The following is a 24,396-nucleotide window of genomic DNA, read 5'->3' as shown; positions in this document are numbered from 1 at the left end:
CCCCACATTTGTGAGATCCTGGGTTTCTGTTTTCTTGGAGCAAAGGGAGAGGATCTGGTCCCTCCTGGGGTGCCATTTATATCTGAGGTATTCACTGAAAGGGGGGAGTCATGCCTGGGACATGCATCTCTTCTCCTCTTTGAATTGCAGTCACATTTGGGGTGTCAAGCTGGATTTGTGGCTGGCTGTGTGAATTCTGAGATTCTTTCAAGCCTGAGTAGTTGTTAAGGAGGGTGTACAATTGACCAAAGCTGGTTCTCTATCACAGACGTGTATACGTTGGCAAAGCCCAGCCTGTCATCCCTGTTCATCCATTGGGTTAAGGAGACCTCATCTCCTCCAATCATAAGGCAAATGGCTGAACATAAGGCCCCGATCTAATTGTTGTTTGGGAAAGCTGCACAGAGACAGCATCCACGGCATTTACAGGTCTCTACATCCATATATGGATCTAACGAAGAAAGAGTGGAACTCGGAGACCTGGAAAGGTGATGTGAACAAAAATCTCAAATACCTAAAATTCCCTGACCCCTCAGCCTGGCATTAACAATCCTTTTACCTTTGCTACTGGAGAGCAGTTTTTGTTGTTCCTGGAAACATGCAAAGACGTCTTCTAAGGCAGCTACTTGAACAGATGTTGGTTGTCACATTCCTGCTAATTTGTAACATCCATCCCTGCTAATTTTCCTCGCTATTAGACTAATAACAAGAGTAGGTATGACTAGGTAAGATCACAGCACAAGGAAGATCAGTTTTTTAAATGGGAAATACCTTATATTCAGAAGGAAATGCAGGAGCTGGTTAATATGTACTTGAATGAACTGGGATAATACACGTGCCAATGGAATGTGAGGATGTTGAATCAGTAAGACAGGGACAAAATATAAGTCCATATAGGGGAGAATTTATTGACATGGAAGCACAGAGCCGTGTCTTGGGGTTCCATGTCCTAGCATTGGCCTATTATGCTGCTAGGGTGGTACCTTTACGCTTAGACAACAGCTTACCATACAGGAGATGGAGATGCAGGAATTTCCTTGGCAATGTTTTGAGGAATTGGTAAGAAGGTACAGGCAAGTGGGTTATTACAAATCATTTATTTTGTGAGACTAGGAGTTAGATCTCTGAACTCTGTTCCCTGGGAGGGTGGAGAAGATACTACTAAAATAAAGATTGTGATGGTGACAGAGGCACTGGCATCTTTGATAAGTTCAGTGTTGGCTCTCCTCATATATATATAGTTGAAGAGGGGAAGAGTAAAAGGCAATCTTACATACTCTTAATCTGAATTCATCATTTAATGAGTTAATACTCAATATATTTTAAATCGTGAAATAGACATAGCTATACATAAGTAGTCAAAAAGACGTAACTATATGTAATTTAAATTAATAGGTGAAGCCAGAAAGCAGAACTATTTTATGCTTCCCAGTTATTATTTCTTATTTATTATATGTTAATGCATTAATACTCCAGATAATTAGTGGCACCTAGGTAATTAAGTTTACTAGAATAACAATGGGAAATCAAGTAGTGGAAAATACCTTTTTCACAAATATAACTTCTTTTTTCTGCTTGAAACCCAGAGGCTGAAGATCACATTTTTCTCAACTCAAAATTATCATTTATTGTTGTAATGAGAACTTACTGCTATTGATGATTAGTGTTTTCTAGATAAATAGTTGACAAGAGATAACTATAAATATTAGAATAACAATTTTATGCCAGGAAGTGGAAAAAATCCTTTTCACTTCTATGTTCTTTGTTTTTGTTGGAATAATAATGCATTATTATCACAATATTGAGTGGTAACTAATAATTAGCAATTTAGAGATAACCAGTACTATCCAGAATAACTAGTTGAATACCAGAAGCTAAAGAAAAATTGTTGAATCCAAGGAATTTGAATAATCAGTATTTTAACTAGGAATTCATATCTCTGGTTCAAAATATTAGTTCAGGAGATATCTACTAATATCCAAGTGATTAGTTAACTAGAGATAACCAGAAATAAAAAGAAGACTTCATGAACTGGAAGACCTATTCTTCCCAACACTAACTTCTTTGTTACCCAAATAATGTGAGAGTACTATAGATTTTCAACAGTACCTAACCAACTAGTTAAGGAGGCTGAACAAGTGATTATTAAAGAAACCTGGTGGAACACATGAAGTTGAAAAACATATTCTTTTCGAATTTGTCTTTTAGGTACAGTGTTAGTACATAGATAACTAGATTTACCTATGTGTAGGCAATATTCAAATAGAGACACTTATATAAAATACAAGTTACTAGCCAAAGCCAAGAAGCTGAAAATTACATTTTCTCAGCTCTAAGTTCTTATTTCATTCTGAAATAACTGAGTCACACACACACACACACACACCAGGGGTGCCAAAAAATGTATACAAGAGGACACTTTGGTCAACGTTGCTCAAGCAGTAGTTTGCCGTCATCAGAAGTGTCTGGATGCTGATGGGAACCACTTTGAGCACCTCTTGTCATTGCAGAAGCCAAACGTGACTTGTATTCATCTTTTGTTATCAGTATATATTGAGTATTACAATTTTAATACAGTTTTCCTTTCTTAAAATGTGTATACATTTTTTGGTACCACCTAGGTAAATATTTAAGTACATATAAGAGTTGGTCACTAGAATACATATTTGGTGCAAGAATGATGCTAACATCCTTTTCAATCTAAAATTTTATTTCATTTAGGAATATAACTTAATATAGGCAACTAATGTTTCTTGACTATCAATGTATCTAGAGTTATCTAGAAAGAAGTAGATAGTGGATTCCAGGATGTGGAAAACACATACTTCTTAACTGTACCATCTTATTGTTTGTTGACATAAGACATTAGTTACATAGATAATTGGTGACACATAGGTAATTAGTTACCTAGAGAAATATAGACATAATCAGAATGATGTTTTAGTCAGGAATCTGAAATTCCCATTCTTCTAAAATATGATTCCTTTCCAAATAATGTATTTTTACTATAGGTAACTAGTAGTGCTCAAATAACTAGTTTAGCAGAGACAATTGGAGATAACTAGGAAACGGGTTGAAATAATGTATTTTTATTATAGGTAACTAGTAGTACTCAAATAACTAGTTCAGCAGAGACAATTGGAGATAACTAGGAAATGGGCTGAATTTAGGAGGCTGACAGACCATTTTCTCAATTTTAAATTCTTACCCTTTGTTGAAATAATATGTGACATCTATTTTAATTGTATATAAGAAAAATGTGTAAGTACTATAGATAACTATCTATAGACAGCAATTTAGTTAAGTTAATTAGATACAAGTACAGTAAATATTTCATTCCAGGAATTGGAAACACATATTTCTGACCTCTAACTTTTGATTCATTATTACACGGGATGTTAGTTCTATAGAAAACTCATTGTACCCATGTAACTACTTATCTAGAAAAAAAATCTCAGGTAGCTGAAATACACATTTTGTCATGTCAAACAACTCCTTTCTTGTTGAAATATTGTGTTATATAGAAGGATGGTAGGACCTAGTTTACTAGCTATAACTAAAAAATATCTAGAACAACAGCTTGAATATTGAAAAACCGTTTTACTAAAATCTAAATTATTTCTTTTGGAATAATATGTTGGTACTATAGAAAAATACTGGCACCTAGGTAAGTGACTGAGATAGAGATTACTAGTAGAAGCCAGGCACTAAAAAACATTCTTCTCAATTCTAACATCTAATTTTTTGTTGAAAGAAATAGATCACTAGTGGTACCTAAGTAACTAGTTTACTAGAAATAAGTTTAAAAACTGGTTAAATCTAGACAGTGGGAAAATATTATTTTCAAATGTAAATACTTATTTCTTTATAGAATATTGAGTTACTATTATAGAAAACTAACTTTAGTTAGGTAAGATTTAAATACAGAGAATGAATACAACAAAAATAACTGGGACTAATTCCCTCACACCGCCTTCTCTTCTTCATTCACACATATTTACTGTCACCAAGTTCTGTCCATTCATTTTCTAGCCGTCTTCCAAATACACCCACTTCTCTCTACCTCCATGGCCACACTCCAAGTCCAAGCTGCGCCCATCTCTAGCCCAAACTATTGGCTTCATTCACCTCCTACCTGGTCCTCCGGGGGCCTCTCTTTCCCCCTCCATCCTTCTTTCCCAAAGCAGCAGAGAGATCCTTTAAAAAGTTAATCCGAGCCTATCACATCCCTCTCTAATAATACCCCAGGCAGGGGCTTTCTATCACCCTGAAAACGAATCCCAAGTGCCTGTCTGACCGCACCTTGTGGCGATCCCCCTACTTACTCTGCTCCAGCCATTTAGACTTCCCAGTTCTAGGGAAACACCAAGCTCTGGGAGTGTTCTTCCACTTCAGATGTCCAACACCTCCCCATGCAATACCACTGCCTGAGGTCTCCATCCAATACCACTGCCTCAGGTCTCCATCCAATACCACTGCCTCGGCAGCTGTGGCAGGAAGATTTATTTGGTCAGAAGTCTCCCTTCCCTCCCTGTCCTTGCCATGCATGGTTCCCTGTAGGTGCCATATACTTCCATGCACACTGCCTTTGGGCTTTGGTCCATGGCTTACATTGGCCAAAAAAATGTGAATGATCTGAGGTACACCATGTCCAGCCAGAGACTTTATGCATAGTTTGGCTTGTCCTCTCCTGTCCCTGTCCTGGACCATCTGGAGACCTTGCGTCACTCAGGCAAGCCACTGTTCCTTCCACCTGGGTTCCAGAAGGAGAAGACACGTGGAGCAGACCTGAAGCCATCTCCACAACCTGACACACAGCCACAAGTGACCCAAAGGCTTGTGCATGAGAAATAGACATAAACCACCGAGGTCTGAGGCCTGCTTACTCTGCAGCGGTACTGCAGCAGATACAACTGCCTCAGGGGAGAAGCACTTACTCTGAATGAGACGGCACTGAAAGTCTAGATAGATGAACAATGAGATACCCAGCTCCATTTCCCACCCAGCTCCCAGACCACCGGCAACCAGGTGAGTATTTCCCAGGCAAAAGATGAAGAGAATTCTCCATGGAGGAAGAAAGAAAAAAAAAAAACTAGCTCAAGAGAAAAGACCTGCACACTCCAGTCATGAGAAAATTCACCATAAAAAAGCCAGTTTACTTCATCACCCTATGACCATGCCCTCCAGTGAGTAGCGCTTCCCAACCCGCATACACACAGCTGCCAATCAATTCCAATTCATTTTTAAGGACTTTACTCTTTTTCTTTAATTAAAAAAATACCGAAATATTCATTTTGAAGTGGGAAAAGAGTGACTATCCCTTGAAAGAAGCTCTTCTGCCTTTGCGAAAGGGTGCTGTGGTGTGCAGCTTGGGGCCACAGCAGCGTCTTGCTGCAGTGCTTCTGCATTGCTTCATGATACTGCAGCTGTCCGTCCCATCGCCATACTTACCCTGGATAACTCACTGTACTCCCAACCACTATCTCCTCACCTGGGCGGCTTCTGCACCCATTCTTCACATAACAGTCAAGGAGTTATTCTAAAATGCCCAATGAATCAATTACATCACTGCTTGGCTCAGAACCCTCCCGTTGCTACCAGACCGCTGTCCATGGCCTAAGGAGCTCCTGCCGGGTCCTTCCAGTGCAGCTCCCACTCGTCTCCCTTTCAATGGCTCTACCCCAGGCAAGGTACACGGGCCTTTCCGTTTCTTGAAAACACCTCTCTCAGAGGTTGCACCCTTTTTGCTCCCTTCATTTGCCTGGACTCACTTTTTCCCAGTCCTTCCCCAACTAAGGCTCCTTCTCATCCTTCTCTCCTTTTCTAAAAGAGGCTTTTTAAACCAACTGCATATAGTAAGCATCCTCCCTCCATGCTTACTTTGCATCTTTTTGTCTGAACATTGACCATGATTTCTAATTGCATAGATTTTTCCCCTTCCTTGAGTTATTGTCTGCTCCCCCAGTAGACTGTAAGGACCACTGGAGCAGCCTTCACTACAGCATTCACTGCAGAATCCCTAGCATCCGGTTCAAAGCCTGGTCTGGAAGACGCCTTCCAGAAACAGCTCTGAATAAAAGAGGAAGGTGATATCAGTAACAGGGTGGAAAGTGCATGATGTAAGTTCTCGTGAGAGGGCAGACCCCCTTGCCTCTGCGTGTGCGGCTGGGGGAGATTGATATAGAAATGAAATGATGGCTTCCTTGCCCCACTGCCAAGTCCTCTGCCTTCCCTCTGCAGTCTTCCCCTCACCTGGCCCCACTGCTGGCCCTGACTCCACTGGCTGAGGGTTGCAGCAAAGGCAGAGACATGGGAGAAGGGAGAGGACTGGGACCTGCATACAGAGTGCGGGTCCTGGAGGAAGCTGCGAGCCCAAGGGGCTGGAGAGGAAGAAATGAAGAAAGAGAAACCTGGGTCCACATGGGGAAGGAGGGGGGGACCCTTCCTATGGGTGGCAGGGGCTGCCTGGTACAGATCCCTGGGCCCAGCCTGCTTCTCTGTGGCTTTAGGACCATGCCTGACAGCAGGTAGGAGTCGAAGACCACGACCCACCCGGGGCCCTTCTGCCACTGCCTCTAGGAGCACAGATGATTCAACTGCAGGAGAGGAGAGAGAAGATGAGAACTCATGGCCATCGTGTCTCCATGCACAGAAGTCACTGTGACCCTGTGGTACATGTCCATCCCATCTTTTCCCTGGAGGCTTTAAAAAGACATCCATGTGGGCCACTCTCTTGTCCCAATAGCAGAAGCAACACATGCTCACTACTGGCACAGTGCCAATCTACATGACCCATGCATCGTGGGTCCTTCCTTCAGCTGTTTCCTGGGGACTGTCACCGTTAACAATCTGCCTGCGGCCCTCAGCTGTGTTTCTGTGACTGTCACTGCTACACACAAGTGTCCTTTGGCCATGTTTCCAGGACCCTGGCTGTGCAGACTGCCAGACTGGGCTAGAATCCCAGCTTCTGCAGTGAGGAGCTGTGGGACTTTGGGCAAGTCCCTTCTTGGGCCTGGTGTTCTCACCTGGAGTAGAAGGGTCAAAACAGTGCCCCCCTCCCCAGGGCTCCTCTGAGGACTCTCAGGAAGGGTGCAGGCACAGTTGCTCAGCCCAATGCCTGGCACGTAATAACAATTTGTGTTATTTTAGCTGTGTTTTTTTTTCATAGCTAAGGTTATGCTATAGATGTACACAATTTCATGTTTTGGTGTTTTTCTTTAGCATAATATTAACTATGGACCCCTGTTCCTTAACTCTTTATTTTTGCATGATTGGTATATTCTGCCATATGCTATCCTCTAGCTCAATTGAATACTTTAGTAATGTTTTGATTGAGTATCTTTTTGCATGTATATCTATTTGCATTTCAGACGATCTCTTACAAATATCATTGGAGGGTCAAAGAATATAAACATCTTTAAGATTGTTGATACATCTCTAGCAGGCCTTTTGGCAAGAAATACCAATTTGCTTTTTTAATGCCAGCAAATGAAAATGCCCATTTGTTTTCGCTCAAATTATCATTTTAATTGCTGTCTTACAAATGGCAAAATTATCCTCTTTATTTGCATTTCTTTGATGACTAATTGCAATAGGACTTAATACTTAATTGTTATGTGTGTTTTTTCTTTGGTGAACTGCCTGTACCTATCAATTACCCACTTAGCTGCTGGAGACTCAGTATTTTTATTCTCAAAATTTAAAACTAATTTATATATTAACCTTCTGTCTGCTATATTTGTTCCAGAAGTTTTGCTCCACTGGCCACTTATATTTCAGTTGTGCTTATGAAGCTTGATGCAAAGATTTAAAAAAATTTATAGTAAGGTTTTTCCTCTGTAATTTCTTTTATTGCTTTTAAGCTCAGAGTATTATTTCCTATCTAGAGAGAATGTAAGCACTGATGATATTTTAGTCGAGTATTTTTCTTTACATTTACCTTAATCCTTTTGGTATGTATTTGAGAGTGTGGAATGTGTTAAGGATTTACCCTGACTTTTCCTCCCAACAGCTAAACGTTCTGGTACCATCGTCCTGGCACCATGACAATTGCTGTTTCCTTGATTTATATTGTAGATATGCGTGCATGTGCATCCCACCTTTATCTCTTTCTGATCCAGTCATCTGTTTATTTTGATGCCACACTGACTTAGTTACTCTACAGTCTAGAGTTCTACTTTGGTAGAAATGTGAAATTTTGAGACCAACTGAACCATGGGCAGAAGTATATGAAAAACAATTTTTAAACATCACGTTTGTTGAGAACATAACCTAAGTTTGCATCATGTTACTACCTAAGTTCCAACTTGCTTTAGTGAGTAGAGTTCAGTTTTGTAGCATATTTTGTCAAGGAAACATAACCTCAGCAAGGACATAGGAACTTCCTCTCCCCCACATACAACCCTGAGGGCCACCGCCCCCAGTATTTACTGTGTAAGTTACCCGACTGTTGACAACATTCTATTATTACAAGGCAATCACTAAGAGGCCTACATGTCTCCTAAAGTAAAACAAATGAGTAATGGCTGTGTGACAGGCACAGCCAGTGAAGGGAAAAGAACCAAGTAGCGCTTGGAAGTAGCCCAGAAGTAGGCAACGTTCAAGGGAGTATAGCATGACGTGAAAAAAATGAGAGTTTTCAAGCAAATCTGCGTGATCCAACAAGGCAGAGTAGCACTAGAGAACAAGGGTGAGGGCTGGCCAATGAGGACCTCCCTCAGGGATGGGGTCACATGCTAAGTTGACATTGGAGGAATTTCTCAAATTCAGGAGACACACTTCACATTAGGTAGAAGAAGAAATAGGAGTGAGCATGAAGTTCTGATTCGGATGGGACGCAGAGCAGGCATGACTTCAGGAGGAAGAGATGAAATTGAGGAAGGGAGAGAAGACAGAATAATTATGGGGACAAGAGGCTGAGAAGGAATTAAGCATGGGCTCCAGAGTGCAAGTAGAGGGGCATGCTTCAAAGAGGAAACTACAAGGAGTAGGGGAGCCTGGGTGTCCAGCTAAAAGACCTATGGTCCTCTAGGGCCCCCGTCATTACAAGGGCACCTGGGGGGTAAAACAAGAAATAGCCAATAAACACCGGAAAAAATTTCAAAATTAAAACTGTTTCCCCCTTTTCAAATTTATAGGGATTTTTAAAAACAACAGTACATGGTGGGAGGGTGTGGGAGACGTGTTTTCTCGTACACTGCTACAAGAATGTAAACTGGATAGCTTTTTGGTTAGCAATTCATAACATAAATCAAGTGCCTTGATATCCAAGACTGGAATCTGTTTATAGGTATAATATATAACTACATATACATACATACTTATATGTGAGCACAAAAAATAATGGAAGGAAATATACCAAAACATTAATAGGACTTTTCTCTAATAAGTTATTTTATTTGCTTCTTTATACTTTCCTGACTTCTAAATTTTTTCCCTGCACATGATACTTTTCTGATTAAAACAAACCAGCCAACAAGAGACACTATTTACAAACTAGAAGGGGGAAATCCCAGGGTCCTGCAGCCCTGAAGCTTAGGATGGCACCAAAAAAATCCAGCTCCTGTACAAAATTTCCTTTTGCCTTTAATAGGGAGCCCTGATGTTAGCCTTGAACAATGAGAAGGGCAAAGAGATGTGGAAATGGGAATTATCTATCAACCCTGGAAGGTTCATTCACATACAAGAAGAGGCATTACCAAAGGCACACAGATAACTGCCACAGCTTAATTGAACTGAGATGGTGGGGGAGGAGGGGTACCACTGGCTGCTTACAGAAGCTGACTAGTTAGAACACTGGCACACCTGTGTCTATCACCTGTGTGAACTGGCAGGGAAGGCAGGTTGGCTCAGATGCACCTATGAGCCTCTGGAGCCAAACCGCGCAGGTTCCACTCCTGGCTCAACCACATACCTGCTGTGTGAACCTGCACAAATCCCTTTCTCAGGGCCTCAGTTTCATCACCAACAGAGTGAAGACGATGGTATCTGCTACCTAAGGCTTTTGGGAAGATGAACTGAGCTATATTTGAAAAGCACATATAAGTCTGCACACCTGGCACAGTGCAAATGCTACATAAGTGTCTGCTCTTGTTATTCTTTGTTCCCATTCCCTGCATACTGATCCGAATACAAACAGTGAATGGTAAGGGGCTCCGTTCTGAACTGGAGGAAACCTTCAGTCGGTTAGGGAGGCCCAAAAGAAGTAGAAATGATAACTTTTTACAGCTTCAGGTGAAAATGAAGACATTAAAGGGAACCCCCACCCCAATGTCATCAATCTTCCTCACAGGCCTGTGGAACTGTTTAGAAAATGTCAGTTTTTTAAGGCCAATTCAACTTTAGTTTGCATTTAGTTAAAAACGACCCAGGAGTGTTGTGAGATGAAAGGAAATAATGCATTTTAGAGGTGTTGCATTTCACCACCTGCCCCACGATCGCACCCCGAGGAATTTATGCATAGAAGATAGACTGACAAATTCACAAAGATGTAGTATAAGGTTGTTGAATTTTGGTGTTGCTTAGAATAATGAAAACCTGGAACCAACCTAAATAGCTATCAGTAGTGTATTGAGTTAAATAGATTATGATGTGTTGATAAAGTAGAATGCTACACAGCCGTTAAAAAGGATGAATATTTGTCTACACCTTTGAGGTGTGATCAACAAATACGGTATATATTCAGTAAAATAGAAAGCTGTCACAACACACTACTGAGGGCAAAATAGCAGGTAAAGGATCACAGCATGTACCTCAAAGCCTCCATAAGTTCACGTGTAATTGTGCCAAGACCTGCATGGAAGGATGCTCATACAATGGTTGATAGTGGTTGCCTTCAGGATGAAGGATTTCAAGACATTTGTGTTTTCTTCTTTATGTCTTGCTCTATATTTTTTTAATTTCTAAAATGAGCACATATTGTCTTTGTAATAAAGCAAATCTGATTGGGTAAAAAATCTATTTGTTGAATGAATGAATATCTCTCTTTCTTTTAATTTTTATGTGTTTATTTGAGCCAAACTGATGACATACACTGGGGAGCAAGATCTCAAGTGCTCCCCAAAATAACAATTTTGCTGCTTCTCTTATGCATTGGAAATTAAGGAGGGAATTTAAGGAAGCTTACATGGAGGTGGGAGAAAACGGGGGGGGGGATAGATTACAGGATAGTTATGATTCTGTGCTCTCTTGAGGTTGGTTACGACTTATTTCAAAGGCATGTTAACTTACCATGTTTCCCTGAAAATAAGACCGGGTCTTATATTAATTTTTGCTCCAAAAGATGCATTAGGCCTTACGTTCAGGGGATGTCATCCTTAAAAATTATGCTAGGGCTTATTTTCCAGTTAAGTTTTATTTCCGGGGAAACACGGTAGATGCACAGAAACAATGGGCAGGGCTGGCTTAAGGCAAAGATTTTAGTATTTACTAAAAAAAAAAAATTATATGCCTGGGACATGACTAACCACCATGGTTATGTGGGTATGCACCAGAGACCTTCCAAGTTAGGAGTTTATGATCAGATCACTCAGTGAGGATACTTTCCATAGGACCCCTTTTTTCCATCCACAGCATGAGATTATTTGGGGGATGGTTCTTTGGGGAAAACATCGAGGATCCAAACTTGAGGCTCTTGATGAGAGTGAGGCCTGACCCACATTCACCATCAGCATAGATCCAGATCCTGAGGCACTGTTTACAAAGGCCTCCCTCACCCCATCCCCCAACCTGGAGCTATTCTCCACAGGGGGCTGGGAAATTGCCTCCCAAGGCATTGAACTACTGCTCAAGTGCACAAACATCCATTTTATGGTGTCTCCTTAATCCTTTCCCTTCCCTACTGCTTAGTTTACAACATTATCACTTTGAAAGACACAGCAACAAAAAGTATGGGCCGCTAATGCGTCCAGTCCAGTAGACACAGATGCAGGAAACTAAAAGCCTGAGTCTGGATGGTTCCTGGGGATGGAGCCTCACAGACTTGGAGGGATCAGCAGCTGGGGTGCTCGGGCTCCCTGTGCATCTGGGATCCAAGGTGGAGCAGTGACACCAGAGTACAAGGGGGAGCCCTAAGGCAAGGGAATAAGAAGGGAAAAGTGAGAAGGGTCCCCCTGACTTTACCTACCTGACTATTCCAGGTGCCTTTTGGGAAGGAATCAATGTATGTTTTTAAAAAAAACACACAAACACAACAAATAGTTTCCTGTGTCACCCTCCTCCTGCCTTTTTCTTTGAGGGTAAGCTGCCATTATTAAACATGCTATTCTTTGGACTGGACTGTAACTGTCCTGTGAAGGAGAATGCAATTGGAATATCTCACAAAAATATAAATGCTGAATGTGGGTATGCACCAGAGACCAACAAAAAGCCCATACAACATTTAGAGTTCTTAAAGTGTTCATCTTTCTCCTCAGAACTGGAATTGTAAACCTCAGTTCAATCCAGCGCCTCCAAATGGGTCAGTTCCCACTTTCTATGAATGGATCAGGTATGAATACCTCCCATGGGGGATATGAAACAAATAGAAAACTGCTCTCACTACCAGAAATTGAAAGAGGCCATGCACTTCTTTGCTGAGCAGAAGGACATCAGCTTACCTCGCTTTCACTTACTCACCTGGACAGGAGCCTCGCGGCACTTCTCTTTTCAGCATCCATGGTTCCTCTGCTAGCTCTAGGTGGGAGATCATGTCTGGTTTGGAAATTGGAATCTCTGGTTTTTGAAAAAGAAAGGGGACTTAGCTATATGTGCTGGGGACACAATGTTGCCCCAGAGTTCCATTCCAATCACTTGGCCTTCACGGGAAGAGGGTATTTCTAGGAGACTCCACAGAATGGTACCAAGAATATTTCCACGTGATTTCCAAGACTGGCTGGAGGAAAGGAAGGGGTATGGGCTTGGGAGCAGGGGTGGGAAACTCTGTCAGCTGCAAGGAACAACTGGTTTTGTCCTCCCAGGCAGAACGGGAATCTCGAGTCATCTCCAGTGGAGCCTGACAGGCAACCTCCTGGCCTAGAAGATCAGAGGACAGAGACCAAAGCCTCTAAAGCAGTGTACGTAAGTTTATTAAGAGCTCCATTTACCACTAGTCTTTCAACTGGAAAGAGAAACAGAAACACAAATTAGACCCCTGCTTCTCCAGCCCAAGTTCAGAGGGTCCATGGGAAGGAATGCTGTCCTTACCCAGGGAGAGCAGGGTCTGGTACTTTGCCAGCTTCCCATCCTTACCTATGTCCCTCTAAGTGGGGTCCAGCTAACACTCACCCTCCTGGAAGAAGTCTGAGGGCAAATCTGTGGATAACACCGACTCCCCCCAAAACTAAACCACTCCTACTTACCCTGAGCCTCCTCAGGGAGGGCTGAAGTTGGCAGCGCTGTAGGAAGAGAAGATGGATGGGAAGTGGTCCAACAGTGTTCAAGGTGTCCTCTGCTCCAGGTCTGATGCCTGCCAATCATCTCGATCAGATCTTGAAATAACAAAAACCAATCATTAAACTCTGTAAGCAATTTTTACAAATAAGACAATGAAAATATATGGACTGTTCCCTAAGGAGCAGCCAGAAGACAGCGATCTTGGCTCAGATGGCCGAGCTACTGCAGGGTTGATGCCCCCACCAACAGAGCAAGAAGAGATTCTGGATATTGGTGTTCAAAGAGGAAAGAGAGTTGTCAAAGTGGAACTTCTAAAGGAGCTCGCTTTGTCAGAGGCTGCAATGTTGAGTCCCAGGCATTTCTACAGGGGCTGACAGGGCAGGTGAGCAAAACAGGCCAGGGTTTGGCAAGCCCAGTACCCCACAGGCAAACAGAGCAGCTCTCAGTCCCTGCACCTCCAAAAGTCAATGAGGAAAACTGACCAAACCAGTCCCCAAGAGGAAAGACAAAGGCTGGTGAGCAAAGTTGACACTCACTAACATGTTTACATCACACTGCTGAATTTCACATCACCTTCCAAATGCAATCGACAATACAATTTTATAATGGGAGAATAAAGACGAAAGAAGTTTATGCTCTGACTAGCCCATAAAATGCCAAAAGGGAGCCATACAGAGAAGACAAATGCTGTATAATTTCACTTATATGTGGAATCTAAAGAACAAAATAAACGAACAAAACAGAAACAAGTTCATAGATACAGCGAACCTTTTGATGGTTACCAGATGAGAGGGTGTTGGGGGGCTGGGTGAAAAGGGAGAAGGGATTAAGATGTGCAAATTGCCAGTTATAAAAGCAGTCACAGGGATGTAAAGTACGGCATAGGGAATATAGTCAATAGTATTGTAATAACTATGTGTGGTGCCAGGTGGGTCCTAGACTTACTGAGGGGATCACTTTGTAAGTTATATAAATGTCTAATCACTATGTTCTACACCTGAAACTAATATACTATTGTATGTCAACTATAATTCTAAAAAAAGTTAGAAGAGCACTAAATTATAACTGCTAAGTGATTCTTGAGAAAATTTATGTTTTCAGTATATATTTCCCTAAATATTCTTTCAAAAGAAATCCTATAAAAAAACTGTCAAAAAATCAGCCTCATTAGAAAAATCAAAAATACGTTTTAAAAGACCATAACATAGTCAAAAGATCTACAGTCTTCTAAGCTTTGAAGAAGTCCAAAAGGAATTTAAAAAGTTATCTTCAAACAAATTACACTTTAGGAAGTAACACATGTACAAGTTTAATTATCTTATAATAATTTAGCTACTAAACTATAAAAGAAAATCTTAAGAAGATACATTCAGGCAATAAATGTAAGATTCCCTCAAGACACAAAAATTATTGACTGAGAAAAAAAACATTTATTGTATTCTAGATGCCAACACAAGTACACCACCTATTTAGTTGTCCTTTTCCTGAATTTAATAGAAAAGGAAAGAAAACACAAATAGATGAAATAAAAATAAACACAGTATCTCAATAAGAAAGCAGTTTTTTTAGGAAAGCATAAATTTGCTAGGACACTAAAAGCAAAGATGTATTCAAGGAATATATGAATATTTCTAATAGAGATTTTCAAATTAAAAGACTTTTTCTGCTGCCACTTGTAGTCAAACATAATTATCAACTAAATTATAGATATTAAATTAAACGATAGATTTATTCCAAAGAAAAACTAACACATGATTAAATCTGCAAGCAACACAAATAAACATGGAAAATCTAAACACTGGATTTCTAAAACTTTGACATGAAGGTTTCTATTGCTTTTATAAAGAAATAATTTTTAAAAACCAAACCTGCCATATTCATGTAAGTCCATGTTCTAATTTCTTTTTTTATATAGTCACGATCAAAATTAGTTTATTCAATACTCATCATATTATTCCCTTCTAAAAATTAAAAGATGGTATATGTTTTTAAAAATGAGCCTAAGTTATGGGAACCAATAGTCTTATTTACATTTCAAAGTTTCTGAAAGCCTTGTGTCAATTCATATAGACAACACAAGAAATGGAGAAAAACAAAAATTGAAATCTACTCATTTACTTTCTGCTCTAAATCCACTTCCCTGGTCTTGAAGAGTTGTAGTGATATTATCAGATTTGTAGATCTGCATTTATATGCAATGTGAACTTTTTTTAACATTTGTTACTTTGAAAATTGACCTAATTTCTTAATTTGAAAATTGACCTAAAAATCACAGGAAATAAACACTTCTTTATTGTGGCTAATACAACAGTAAAAGACTAAATTCTTCTGCTTGTTTTCCTGCATCCAGTGAAAACAACTAGCTGGCACCAAAGACCAACAAACCATTTCCTTTGGATCTCTGAACATGCCTGACCAGGTTATGCCCTTTTACTGGGCAATGGGAAACCCTCCAGGAATCCATGAGTCACTACCTGAGCTAACTGACCAGGAAAAAATGGGGGCTTTTTTTCCCTTTTCTTTTACACATTGGCAAGGTGCAATAAATTCGATCTTTAAAACCCTTCCTCTGTGTAAAACAACAGATTCTTGGAGGATTTCCTGAGGTCCGCTAATAGTTTCTTACTAATACAAAGGACGGTAATTTCGCCAGCCTTCCAAGTTTAAAAAAAAAATATCAGGACACTTTGGGTCTTCCCTCTTTCACACACCCTATATGCTTGTCCTGAAATACTACCTGTGACAGAACAATCTTCATCCTAAACTCAATGCCTACACAATTAAGGTCTAGTGAAGCCAATCGCTAAGAGTATAAAAACCAACCTTGAGGACATTATGCTAACTGAAAGAAGCCAGACACAGAAGGACAAATACTATAGATTCCACTTATTAGAGCAAAGTCGTAGAGATAGTCAAATGGTGGTTACCAGGGGCTGGAGGAAGGGGAAAGTGGGGAGTTAGTGTTTAATGGGGACAGAGTTTCACCTTGGGTAGATGAAAAAGTTGTGGAGATGGACAGTGGTGATGCTTGCACAACAATGTGGGTACACTAAATGCCACTGAACTGTACACTTAAAAATGGTTAAGACGATAAATTTTGGTATGTGTTTTACCATCAAAAAAAATTTTGAAAAGAGTGTAGATACTACTTGATTTATTATTTCTTTTTTTTTTTAATTTTATTTTATTAAAATTATTGGGGTGATAAATCTTGACCTCTGCCCTGACATACCTATTCTAGCCTTTCTTCTCACTTGTCCTTGAAAAAACTGTTAATTTCTGTCCTTGAGCCTTTGTCTTACCCTCCTATAGCCTAAAAATGCCCTGCCTATCATTTCTAAGTCTTCAAATGCACCTTAAATTGCCTTCTTTTGTTCCCCATTGTACTTCCTGTTTAAACTTCTGATGTGAGCAGTTAATCATACAGTTTCTTGTAATTTCTCCATTTCACACTCGGGTCTTGTCCTGCTCTTTCTCCCCCAACACACCCTAAGTTCCTTGATGCCTAGGACTGGGTCTCACACTTGGCATAATAGAGAACTTTGAGGCACAGACCAGGTCTCAAAGGTGTGAGGAATGATCAAAGGGTGGGTGAAGAGGGGAAAGTTACAAAAGGGTGTCCTATGGGTTCCATCTCCTTCCAAGCTGGACAATCTGTGAGGGGTTAGAGGCTCATCACAGCCAGTCCAGGCCAGGGAAGATGATACATTCCCTCTCTAAGAGTTGGAGAGTCAGGGAGGTAAAGGAATCACAGCTCACCTCTGAACAGATTGCTAGGAGCCCATCAACCTTGCTCTCTTCTAGGTCATCCTTTTGGGGGAAGAGCAGAGTCCTGGGAAAGTAGTGCTGGGGGAGGAAGGAGAAACCATGGCAGACTCTGGCCCTGCCTGAAGCAAGCACACACGCCTAAGCTAAACATGTCCACACTGATTGGGTACTCCCTCCTGTGAAATGGCACTATTACCTATCCTACCTGCTTCACAGGCAGTGGAGTTCAAAATGAGATAAGAGAGAGTGCTTTGCTAAGTGGAAGCCAGAATGAAAGAAATGAGTGAAAGCCTGGGCAGCAGAAACCTGGGCAAGACAGGGTTTACACCAGGCAGCAGGTGACATCGGGGCTCCGCCTCTCTTCCCAGACCATGAAGGGAGCAGCCAAGAGAACACAGTGGGGCTACGCTGTCCAGATATCTCATTGATAACATTTTATATTGATCACACGTTAAAATAATACTTTTAGATATGTTGGCTGAAACTAATAAAATTATTTAAAAAAACACACACAAAAAAACATATCATTTAAGTTAATTCCACCCGTTTCTTTTGAATTCTAAATGTGGTTACTAGAAGATTTGAAAAGCATACATGTAGCTCGCATTATATTTCTATTAGACGGCGCTGGCCCGAGGAAATGCTGCCTAGTACACCACCACGTGGCGGCTTGATATCTCCAGGGCAACGGATGCCTTCTTGGCCCCAACCATCCAGCCTAGCAGTCCTCCGCCCCAAACATCGGTTTCCTCCTCCCTCGGACTAGGGAAGGGTGACCCGCTCCTCCTTCCCTGTAGCCTCTGGGTCTCGCCTCTCCGCCCCACTACATGAGTTGCTTACTCCATGGTCTCTCTTCATTCCCATCTGAGGAGTGGGCTTCACACCAAACTCTCCGTCCATTAGGGCTCCAACACCAAAGCCGTTAAGTTCCAAGCAGTGGGGCGGAGGGTCACCCCCGTGGGAACATCAGAGCGCCGGCCAAGCACGCTTGGTCCGTGCGCCAGCTTACCTCCAGCACCCGGCCTCACCGATCTCCTCCAGCAAGCCCTCCTCCTGCTATCACAGGCACCAAAGCAAGGCCATCACCATGGCAACTCGGCCCGACCCGCAGCCACAGTCACTCGACAGCAAGGAAGGCAAACCTCCAGCCTTCACTAGATGGCAGTTCAGGAAGGACGCCAAGCCTGCCACGGGCCCTCATAGCGCTTGCGCCCCACGACGCGGCGGCCGCCACCTCCACCGCGGCCTCCCAAGCTCCTCCCTGGCCCGTGGTCTTGTTTCCGGGGTCTCGGGTTCCCCGTCGTGCACTCCACGGGAGGGGCTATTAGCCACCATTGTACCCTAAAGATACACGGAGGCGCTGGAGCCCTCCCGAATGATGCTAGGAGTTGTAGACCACGGCCCAGGTGCAGGCGGGGTCTACGCAAGCGCCGCCCCGCCGTGGATGGCGGACAAGGAGGCAGAAGCCGAGGAGTCAGCGGCAAGAACCTGGCTAGGGGCTCCCGTGGCCAAGCTGCTTGCTAACAGACCTGCAGCCATGTGTGTCGTGGCGGGGAATGAGACGGTGTGGGTACTGGACAGGCACGCGGTGCTCCTGCAGACTGCAGGGGGCCGAATGAGGATTGCGACGGTTAACTCCCTCCACAGGGTTGAGTGCTTTCCGTGGGTCAGGCATTGGGCTAGGCAAGGGAGAGCAGGGAACCCAGACAAGCTCAGGCCCTGCTTTCTGCGAGTTCAGCAATGATACAGCATTGGATCCCATTGCCAGGATGCAGAAAGCTACTGAGAACGGTAGCCAACTACTGCCCACAGCAATGGGAGGGCTGGGGCCCAGCAGGGAACCTTCAACCAGGGCAACGCCTGATTCGGTTATGGGTCTATAGACTACCTGAATGGAACAAAGCACTGCTTTAAGAAATAATACCATTTACTCAGGTAAAAGTGAATGGCTAATACTAACTGGTTACACTAATCATTTTCCGTAACACACCCAAACCCTATCTAATCCAAACCAAAATTCTATTGATTCTACCTTAAAATATTTTTCAAAATCACTTACTCTTCTCCACTTCCAATATTACCACCATAGTCCAAGCCAGGAGTCTACAACAATGGGGTTTATTTGCCTCTGGGGATGTACAGACTTTCCAAAGGTTAGGTGGGCAAGGCTACGTTTAATTTCCAGCTGTTTTACATTCAGGTGCTTGAAAATTGACAGCTTGTGCCGCTGGGGAGAGGCCTGCCCACAGGAGGCGAGGATGTGGTTGGCAGAGGAGGCAGAAGCAACACAGACCACTAGGCCCTGTCTTCAGGGCAGTCGCTCCCTCCTTCCCTCCTTCCGATGCTGCCTGTGACCCAACTGACAATACAACCCACAAACCACCACCCACAGGGAAAGGCAGGCCCAAAGGGTTAGGCTCCAAGTGGAGAAGCAGTTTCTCGACAATGGACGTGTAGCCCACAAAATGGGAAAGGCCCCAGCCAAGCCAGACATTGGGTCACCCTCTTTGTGGCTGGCCATTGGTACCAGGGCAGCGAAGCGCTTTGGTCTTCCCTGCACCGTCGCGGCCCAGGCCTGCTGCCTGTAGCCCCGGTGAGGTGTGGGTGCGCATGTGCACATGTGGCATGTACTCCACTGAGTGGCACCTGGTGCACGTCTACATGAGGTGCTCCTCGCCTAGGAGGAGGGGGAGGGGAAGAGAAGCCCCATAAGCTCCCCACCCCTGGCCTGAACGCAGCGCTGGTGGGCGCACCTAAGGCCTGTCCAGCCGCTCTCTGGAGGGCACCCCAGGAGGCGGACCCCTCGCCACGCTGGCGCCCCAAGGGCACGTTCCGGAAGGGGCGGGGGACTGGGCTGGGTCCCGGATGGGCGCATGGCCTCTCGGACCCCTAGGGTTCCCCACCTCTGCTGGCGCCCCCTCGGGGGCAGGAGGAGCAGGTGATGTTACGTGAGGTCCTGGGGCGCATGCAACAGTGGTAACAGCCCCGCCGCGTGACCCGTGAGCGCCAATAGCCCGGCGGTCTCCGAGGCAACACGGAGGGTCCACGCTCCGACGCCACGGCGCCCCCGCCCCGAGTCCGCACTGCAGAGAGAGGTGGCGAGTAGGCGCCGGCGCGCTGGCCCATGTGCCGGGCCGAGAGAAGGAGGGCGAGAGGCAGCGAGCAGCGCCTGGAGAAGACGGGCGCTGGACCCCGGGGTTGCTGCGCTTAGCCGCGCGCCCCTTCTGCTGGGACCTGGATAAAGAAGGACCCCGCCCTAGGAGAAGGTGCTAGACTCGAGGAGGGTGAGCTTTTCCCCTGGAGATCAGGCCGCCCTCAGTCCGCCCCAGCAGGACTGCGGCAGCCCCGGGGTGAGGTGGAGGGTGACCGGTGTGGGGAGGGGGCTGCGGCTCCTGTGGGCCTACGGAGAGCGCGGGTGGAGCCTGGGCGGCCGGTTTGCCTCCAGAAGAGGAGGGGCAGCTGCGGGGGGAGGGGAGTTCGGCAATAACCTTGCTCTCGCCGCGTTCGTATTCACAGGCTGTGGGTCTGCCGTCGTGTCGCCCTGGGAGTTGGGCCAGATTTCTGTGCATCACGCACGGATCATTCCCCCCAAAATTAGATGCCGTAAAGACTGGAGCCATGCCTTTGAGCCTGTTGCAGGACTGGTGCAGGGGGGAGCATCTGAATATTCAGAGGTCCATGCTCATCCTGGGGATTCCTGAGGAGTGTGGTGAGGATGAGTTTGAGGAGAGTCTCCAGGCGGCTCTCAAGCATCTGGGCGCGCATAGGATCATTGGCAGGATGTTCAGGAGGGAGGAGAACGCCCAAGCCTTCCTCCTGGAGCTTGCCAAGGATATGGACTATGCTCTGATCCCCAGGGAAATCCCAGGAAAGGGCGGGCCCTGGAAAGTGGTGGTAAAACCTCCTAACTCAGATGGTGAATTTCTCAAGAGACTGAACCGCTTCTTAGAGGAGGAGAGACGGACAGTGTCAGACATGAACAGAGTCCTCGAATCGGACACCGATTGTCCCTTTCCCAGAGTGGCCATATCACCAGATTCCTGGACTTGGGCCCAGACCCTGGGGGCAGCAGTACAGCGTCTGCTAGAACAAATGTTATACCGAGAACTGAGAGTGTTTTCTGGGAACACTGTGTCCACTCCAGGGGTGTTGGCCTTTGAAACCTGGCTTGAGCACACCACTGAGATGTTACAGATGTGGCAGGTGCCTGAGGGGGAAAAAAGGAGGCGGCTGATGGAATGCTTGCGGGGCCCTGCGCTGCAGGTGGTCAGCGGGCTCCGAGCCCACAACGCTGCCATAACTGTGAAAGAGTGCCTGGCAGCCCTGCAGCAGGTGTTTGGACCTGTGGAGAGCCGTAAAATCGCCCATGTAAAGTTTTGTAAGGCCTATCAAGAGGCAGGAGAGAAAGTCTCTAGCTTTGTGTTACGGTTAGAACCCCTGCTCCAAAGAGCCGTAGAAAAAAATGTGGTCTCCCGAAGGAACGTGAATCAGGCTCGTCTGAAACAAGTCTTAGGTGGGGCCACCCTTACTGACAAACTTCGAGACAAGCTTGAGCTAATGAAACAGCGAAGGAAGCCTCCTGGTTTCTTGGCACTGGTGAAGCTCCTGCGTGAGGAGGAGGAGTGGGAGGCCACGTTAGGCCCTGAGAGGCAGAGGCTGGACCCGCTGGGGGTAGGCATGAGACCACCTGCCAGACCAGTGTCTTTCCCTGCCCCTGACAATACTCTACAGGCAAGGCCTTCCCGAAGTTCCCGGCGCAGGAGAGGCAGAGGCCAACGCCACAGGGCGGGTGTGTCCAGGGCTGGCTCTCGAAGTTCAGGAAAACGGAAACACCACACATTCTGCTATAGCTGTGGAGATGATGGCCACATCAGGGCACAGTGTAGCAACCCTCCAAACCTTCTCTTGGTAAAGCAGAAGAAACAGGCTGCAATGGAGTCGGGAAACGGGAGCTGGGCTTGGGACAAGAGCCACCCCAAGCCCTAGGAAGCATAGGCTCAAGAGAACCGGGCACCCCTTCTCCTACCAGGCAGAAGAAAGGTTTTAACAAGGGGAAGGGGCAGTCCGCACAAGCAGCAGAGGACCTGAGTGGGGCAGAAGGGCAGGGCAGTCAGGACCAGGCCAAGCCCCCTCACCCTCCACCAGCTGAAAGGGACTCCACCCATGAAGCCGAACTCCGCTCATGGAGGGCCAAGCACACGTTCCCGAACAGGTACCAGCAACACAAACAAGGGGCCACCACACCCGGCACATGGGCTGCTCCAGCCACGGACAGGGATCCCACCACGGCAGAGGCTGATGGAGGTGCAACTGGGGGCTTTGGCCTCGGCCCCTTCATCTGGCCACCCCCAAACACCCACCCTGTGTGCTCTGAGCTAAGAATGCTGACCGGACGCCAGGCCACGTGGGGCCTGGAGCAGCCTTCCCCAGGGCCGCCCCTGCCAGAAGGAGCCAGTGCAGGCGAGGAAGAGCTGCTGCACACAGAGGTAGTGTCCCCCACCCAGAGGGGAGGCCGCAGGGTCCAGTCCGTCCTCGGAATCATTTGCAGCGCTCCAGGGGAGCCCCAGGAAGGCAGCACCTCGAGCCCCTGTGCAAGTCAGGCCAGGAGACCCAAAGGTCCTGGGAGCCCAGCACCAACCTACATGCAGTTTCCTCCCCCTGCAGCCTGGATGGGCTATGGGGACAAGGAGAGCAAGGACAGAGAAGAGCCCCAGGTGAGGGCCTAGGCTCAGCCTGGCAAGGGGGTCAGTGGGGACTTGGGTTAGTACGCCACAGCTGGTTTTGGTGGCAGTGGGTGTGCAGGGACTTTTGTCCCCAAGCAGGAGGAGTAATGGAGGAGGGGAATGAGGGGAAGGTAGAGGGAGAAGACAGGAGGAGGAGGCGAGCAGGCGAGGAGGAGCAAGAGTTGGAGGAGGGGGAGTTGTTGAGGAGGTGTTTGTTTTGCTTGTTTGTGCAGAGCCACTGGAGGCCTGGAGACAGCATGCGGAGAACAGGGACTGGTCTGGCGAAGCACCACTCAGCAGCTGCCAAGGCCAGCTCCAGCCCCAAACCCTGCCACCTCACACAGCTGAGTACCCCTGAGTACCCCTGGGAATACCCCTGAGCATCCTGACCCAGCCTAGGTGAGGGACACCTGAAGATGTGTGTCACTCACGCTGCACTGGGAGACATTAGGGGCCATCCCTGGGGGACTCCCATTCTCCGTCCCCTGGAGCAGGCTGCTCCCTGTGCTGGGAAGCCCCCACCCCGTTTCTCTGTAGGCCCCCCTGTTCCTTCATGTCAAGTCATCACCCCCTGTCCCCCCCACACACCACACCAAACAGTTCCTGTGCAGAGCCGCCAGGTGTGCGTGCCCCCAGGTGGGTGTCCTCGCCGACCTGGGCAGTCACCCCTGGGCCCTGGCCCGTGCTGTGAGCTTCCTGCCAGCCAAGGCTCTGCTCGTTCTCATCCAGTGTGGTGACCTTAACCTCTGCTTTCTTGGCATAGATTTAAGCCAACCGCTGCTTGTTCTTGTGGAGATGTGTGTGTTTTTGTCTGAGCAGTTACCCCCGCTGATCACCCCACCCCGGAGACCCCGAGTCCAGACCTAGGAGACTGCAGGAAACACGGATGAGGGCATGGCCGGTGCTCACCTGTGACCTCAGGAAGGAAGAACTGCACCGGGGCCAGAGGGGACTGTGCTCTGATGTCTCACCCTGTTGTTCCTTGTAACTCAGTTTCCTCGGCCTGGTGGAGTGTCCCCTGCTTTGTTTTCCAGCATCCTGTGACTGTCCTGTCCTGGCCATGGGGCAGGGCAGACCCAGCACGTGGGCCAGAGGGGGAGGGGTGCCCTGCAGTGAGTGGACATCGCCAGCGTCCATCGTCCTGCAAGATTCCGTTGTGGGGCCATCAGGATGGGGGACTATGGCAGGAGGGTCTTGGTGTGGGGGGGTGGCAGCTGATGCACCTCGTCAGGGACCCCAAGGAGGAGGGGACCCGAGACCTATGGGCTCTGGTGGCCGTTAGAAGTTCTTTGTATTTTCATTCTCTTTAGTCGTTTCAGGAAATGTTTCTGTTCAATAAATGTCATCGAATGTTTCAGCTGTGTCTCGCCTCTCCTGTGGGCAATTGAAGGAAGGGTCCGCTGGGGGTGGGGAGTAGAAGAGTATCCTGGGACCCCGAGTCGGTACTGGGGTATAGTGAAGGCAGGGTACAAGAGATGTGAGATCTGGACAGTCCCGGTAGCAGCAACTTGTGGGCATGGGCAGGGGCTGGTTG

At 45.9% G+C, this 24,396-nt stretch overlaps 1 protein-coding gene and 1 long non-coding RNA gene across 7 annotated transcripts in view; one reads left to right on the top strand and one right to left on the bottom strand.

Annotated features, from left to right (window-relative positions):
* Window positions 1–24,396, bottom strand: part of LOC141569637 (uncharacterized) — a 51,476-nt gene that overhangs the window by 14,376 nt on the left and 12,704 nt on the right. For 4 of the 5 annotated variants that reach the window (XR_012493351.2, XR_016019928.1, XR_012493350.2 and 1 more), the window contains 2 exons: window positions 13,338–13,466; window positions 12,616–12,711 (listed from right to left, as the gene is read on the bottom strand). This is a non-coding gene — a long non-coding RNA (uncharacterized LOC141569637). Of the gene's footprint in view, window positions 1–11,038; window positions 12,069–12,615; window positions 12,712–13,337; window positions 13,467–24,396 lie in introns of those variants that run through there. The other variant, XR_012493352.2, reaches the window with a different exon arrangement.
* PNMA3 (PNMA family member 3) lies at window positions 20,038–24,216 on the top strand. 2 transcript variants are annotated; one of them, XM_074323763.2, is made up of 3 exons: window positions 20,038–20,405; window positions 20,656–22,853; window positions 23,096–24,216. In XM_074323763.2, the coding sequence occupies exon 2, from the start codon at window positions 20,758–20,760 to the stop codon at window positions 22,123–22,125; it is 1,368 nt and encodes a 455-aa protein (XP_074179864.2). In that variant the 5' UTR covers window positions 20,038–20,405; window positions 20,656–20,757; the 3' UTR covers window positions 22,126–22,853; window positions 23,096–24,216. The 2 variants fall into 2 exon arrangements, with proteins under 2 accessions (XP_074179864.2, XP_074179863.2); XM_074323762.2 differs by having other exon boundaries at window positions 20,038–20,423.

This window comes from Rhinolophus sinicus, chromosome 18 (genome assembly GCF_057876585.1).
Source record: "Rhinolophus sinicus isolate RSI-liver-muscle chromosome 18, RSI-T2T, whole genome shotgun sequence".
NCBI lineage: Eukaryota > Metazoa > Chordata > Mammalia > Chiroptera > Rhinolophidae > Rhinolophus > Rhinolophus sinicus.
Note: the sequence above shows the minus strand (reverse complement) of the source record. Positions and strands in the feature narration are given on the sequence as shown.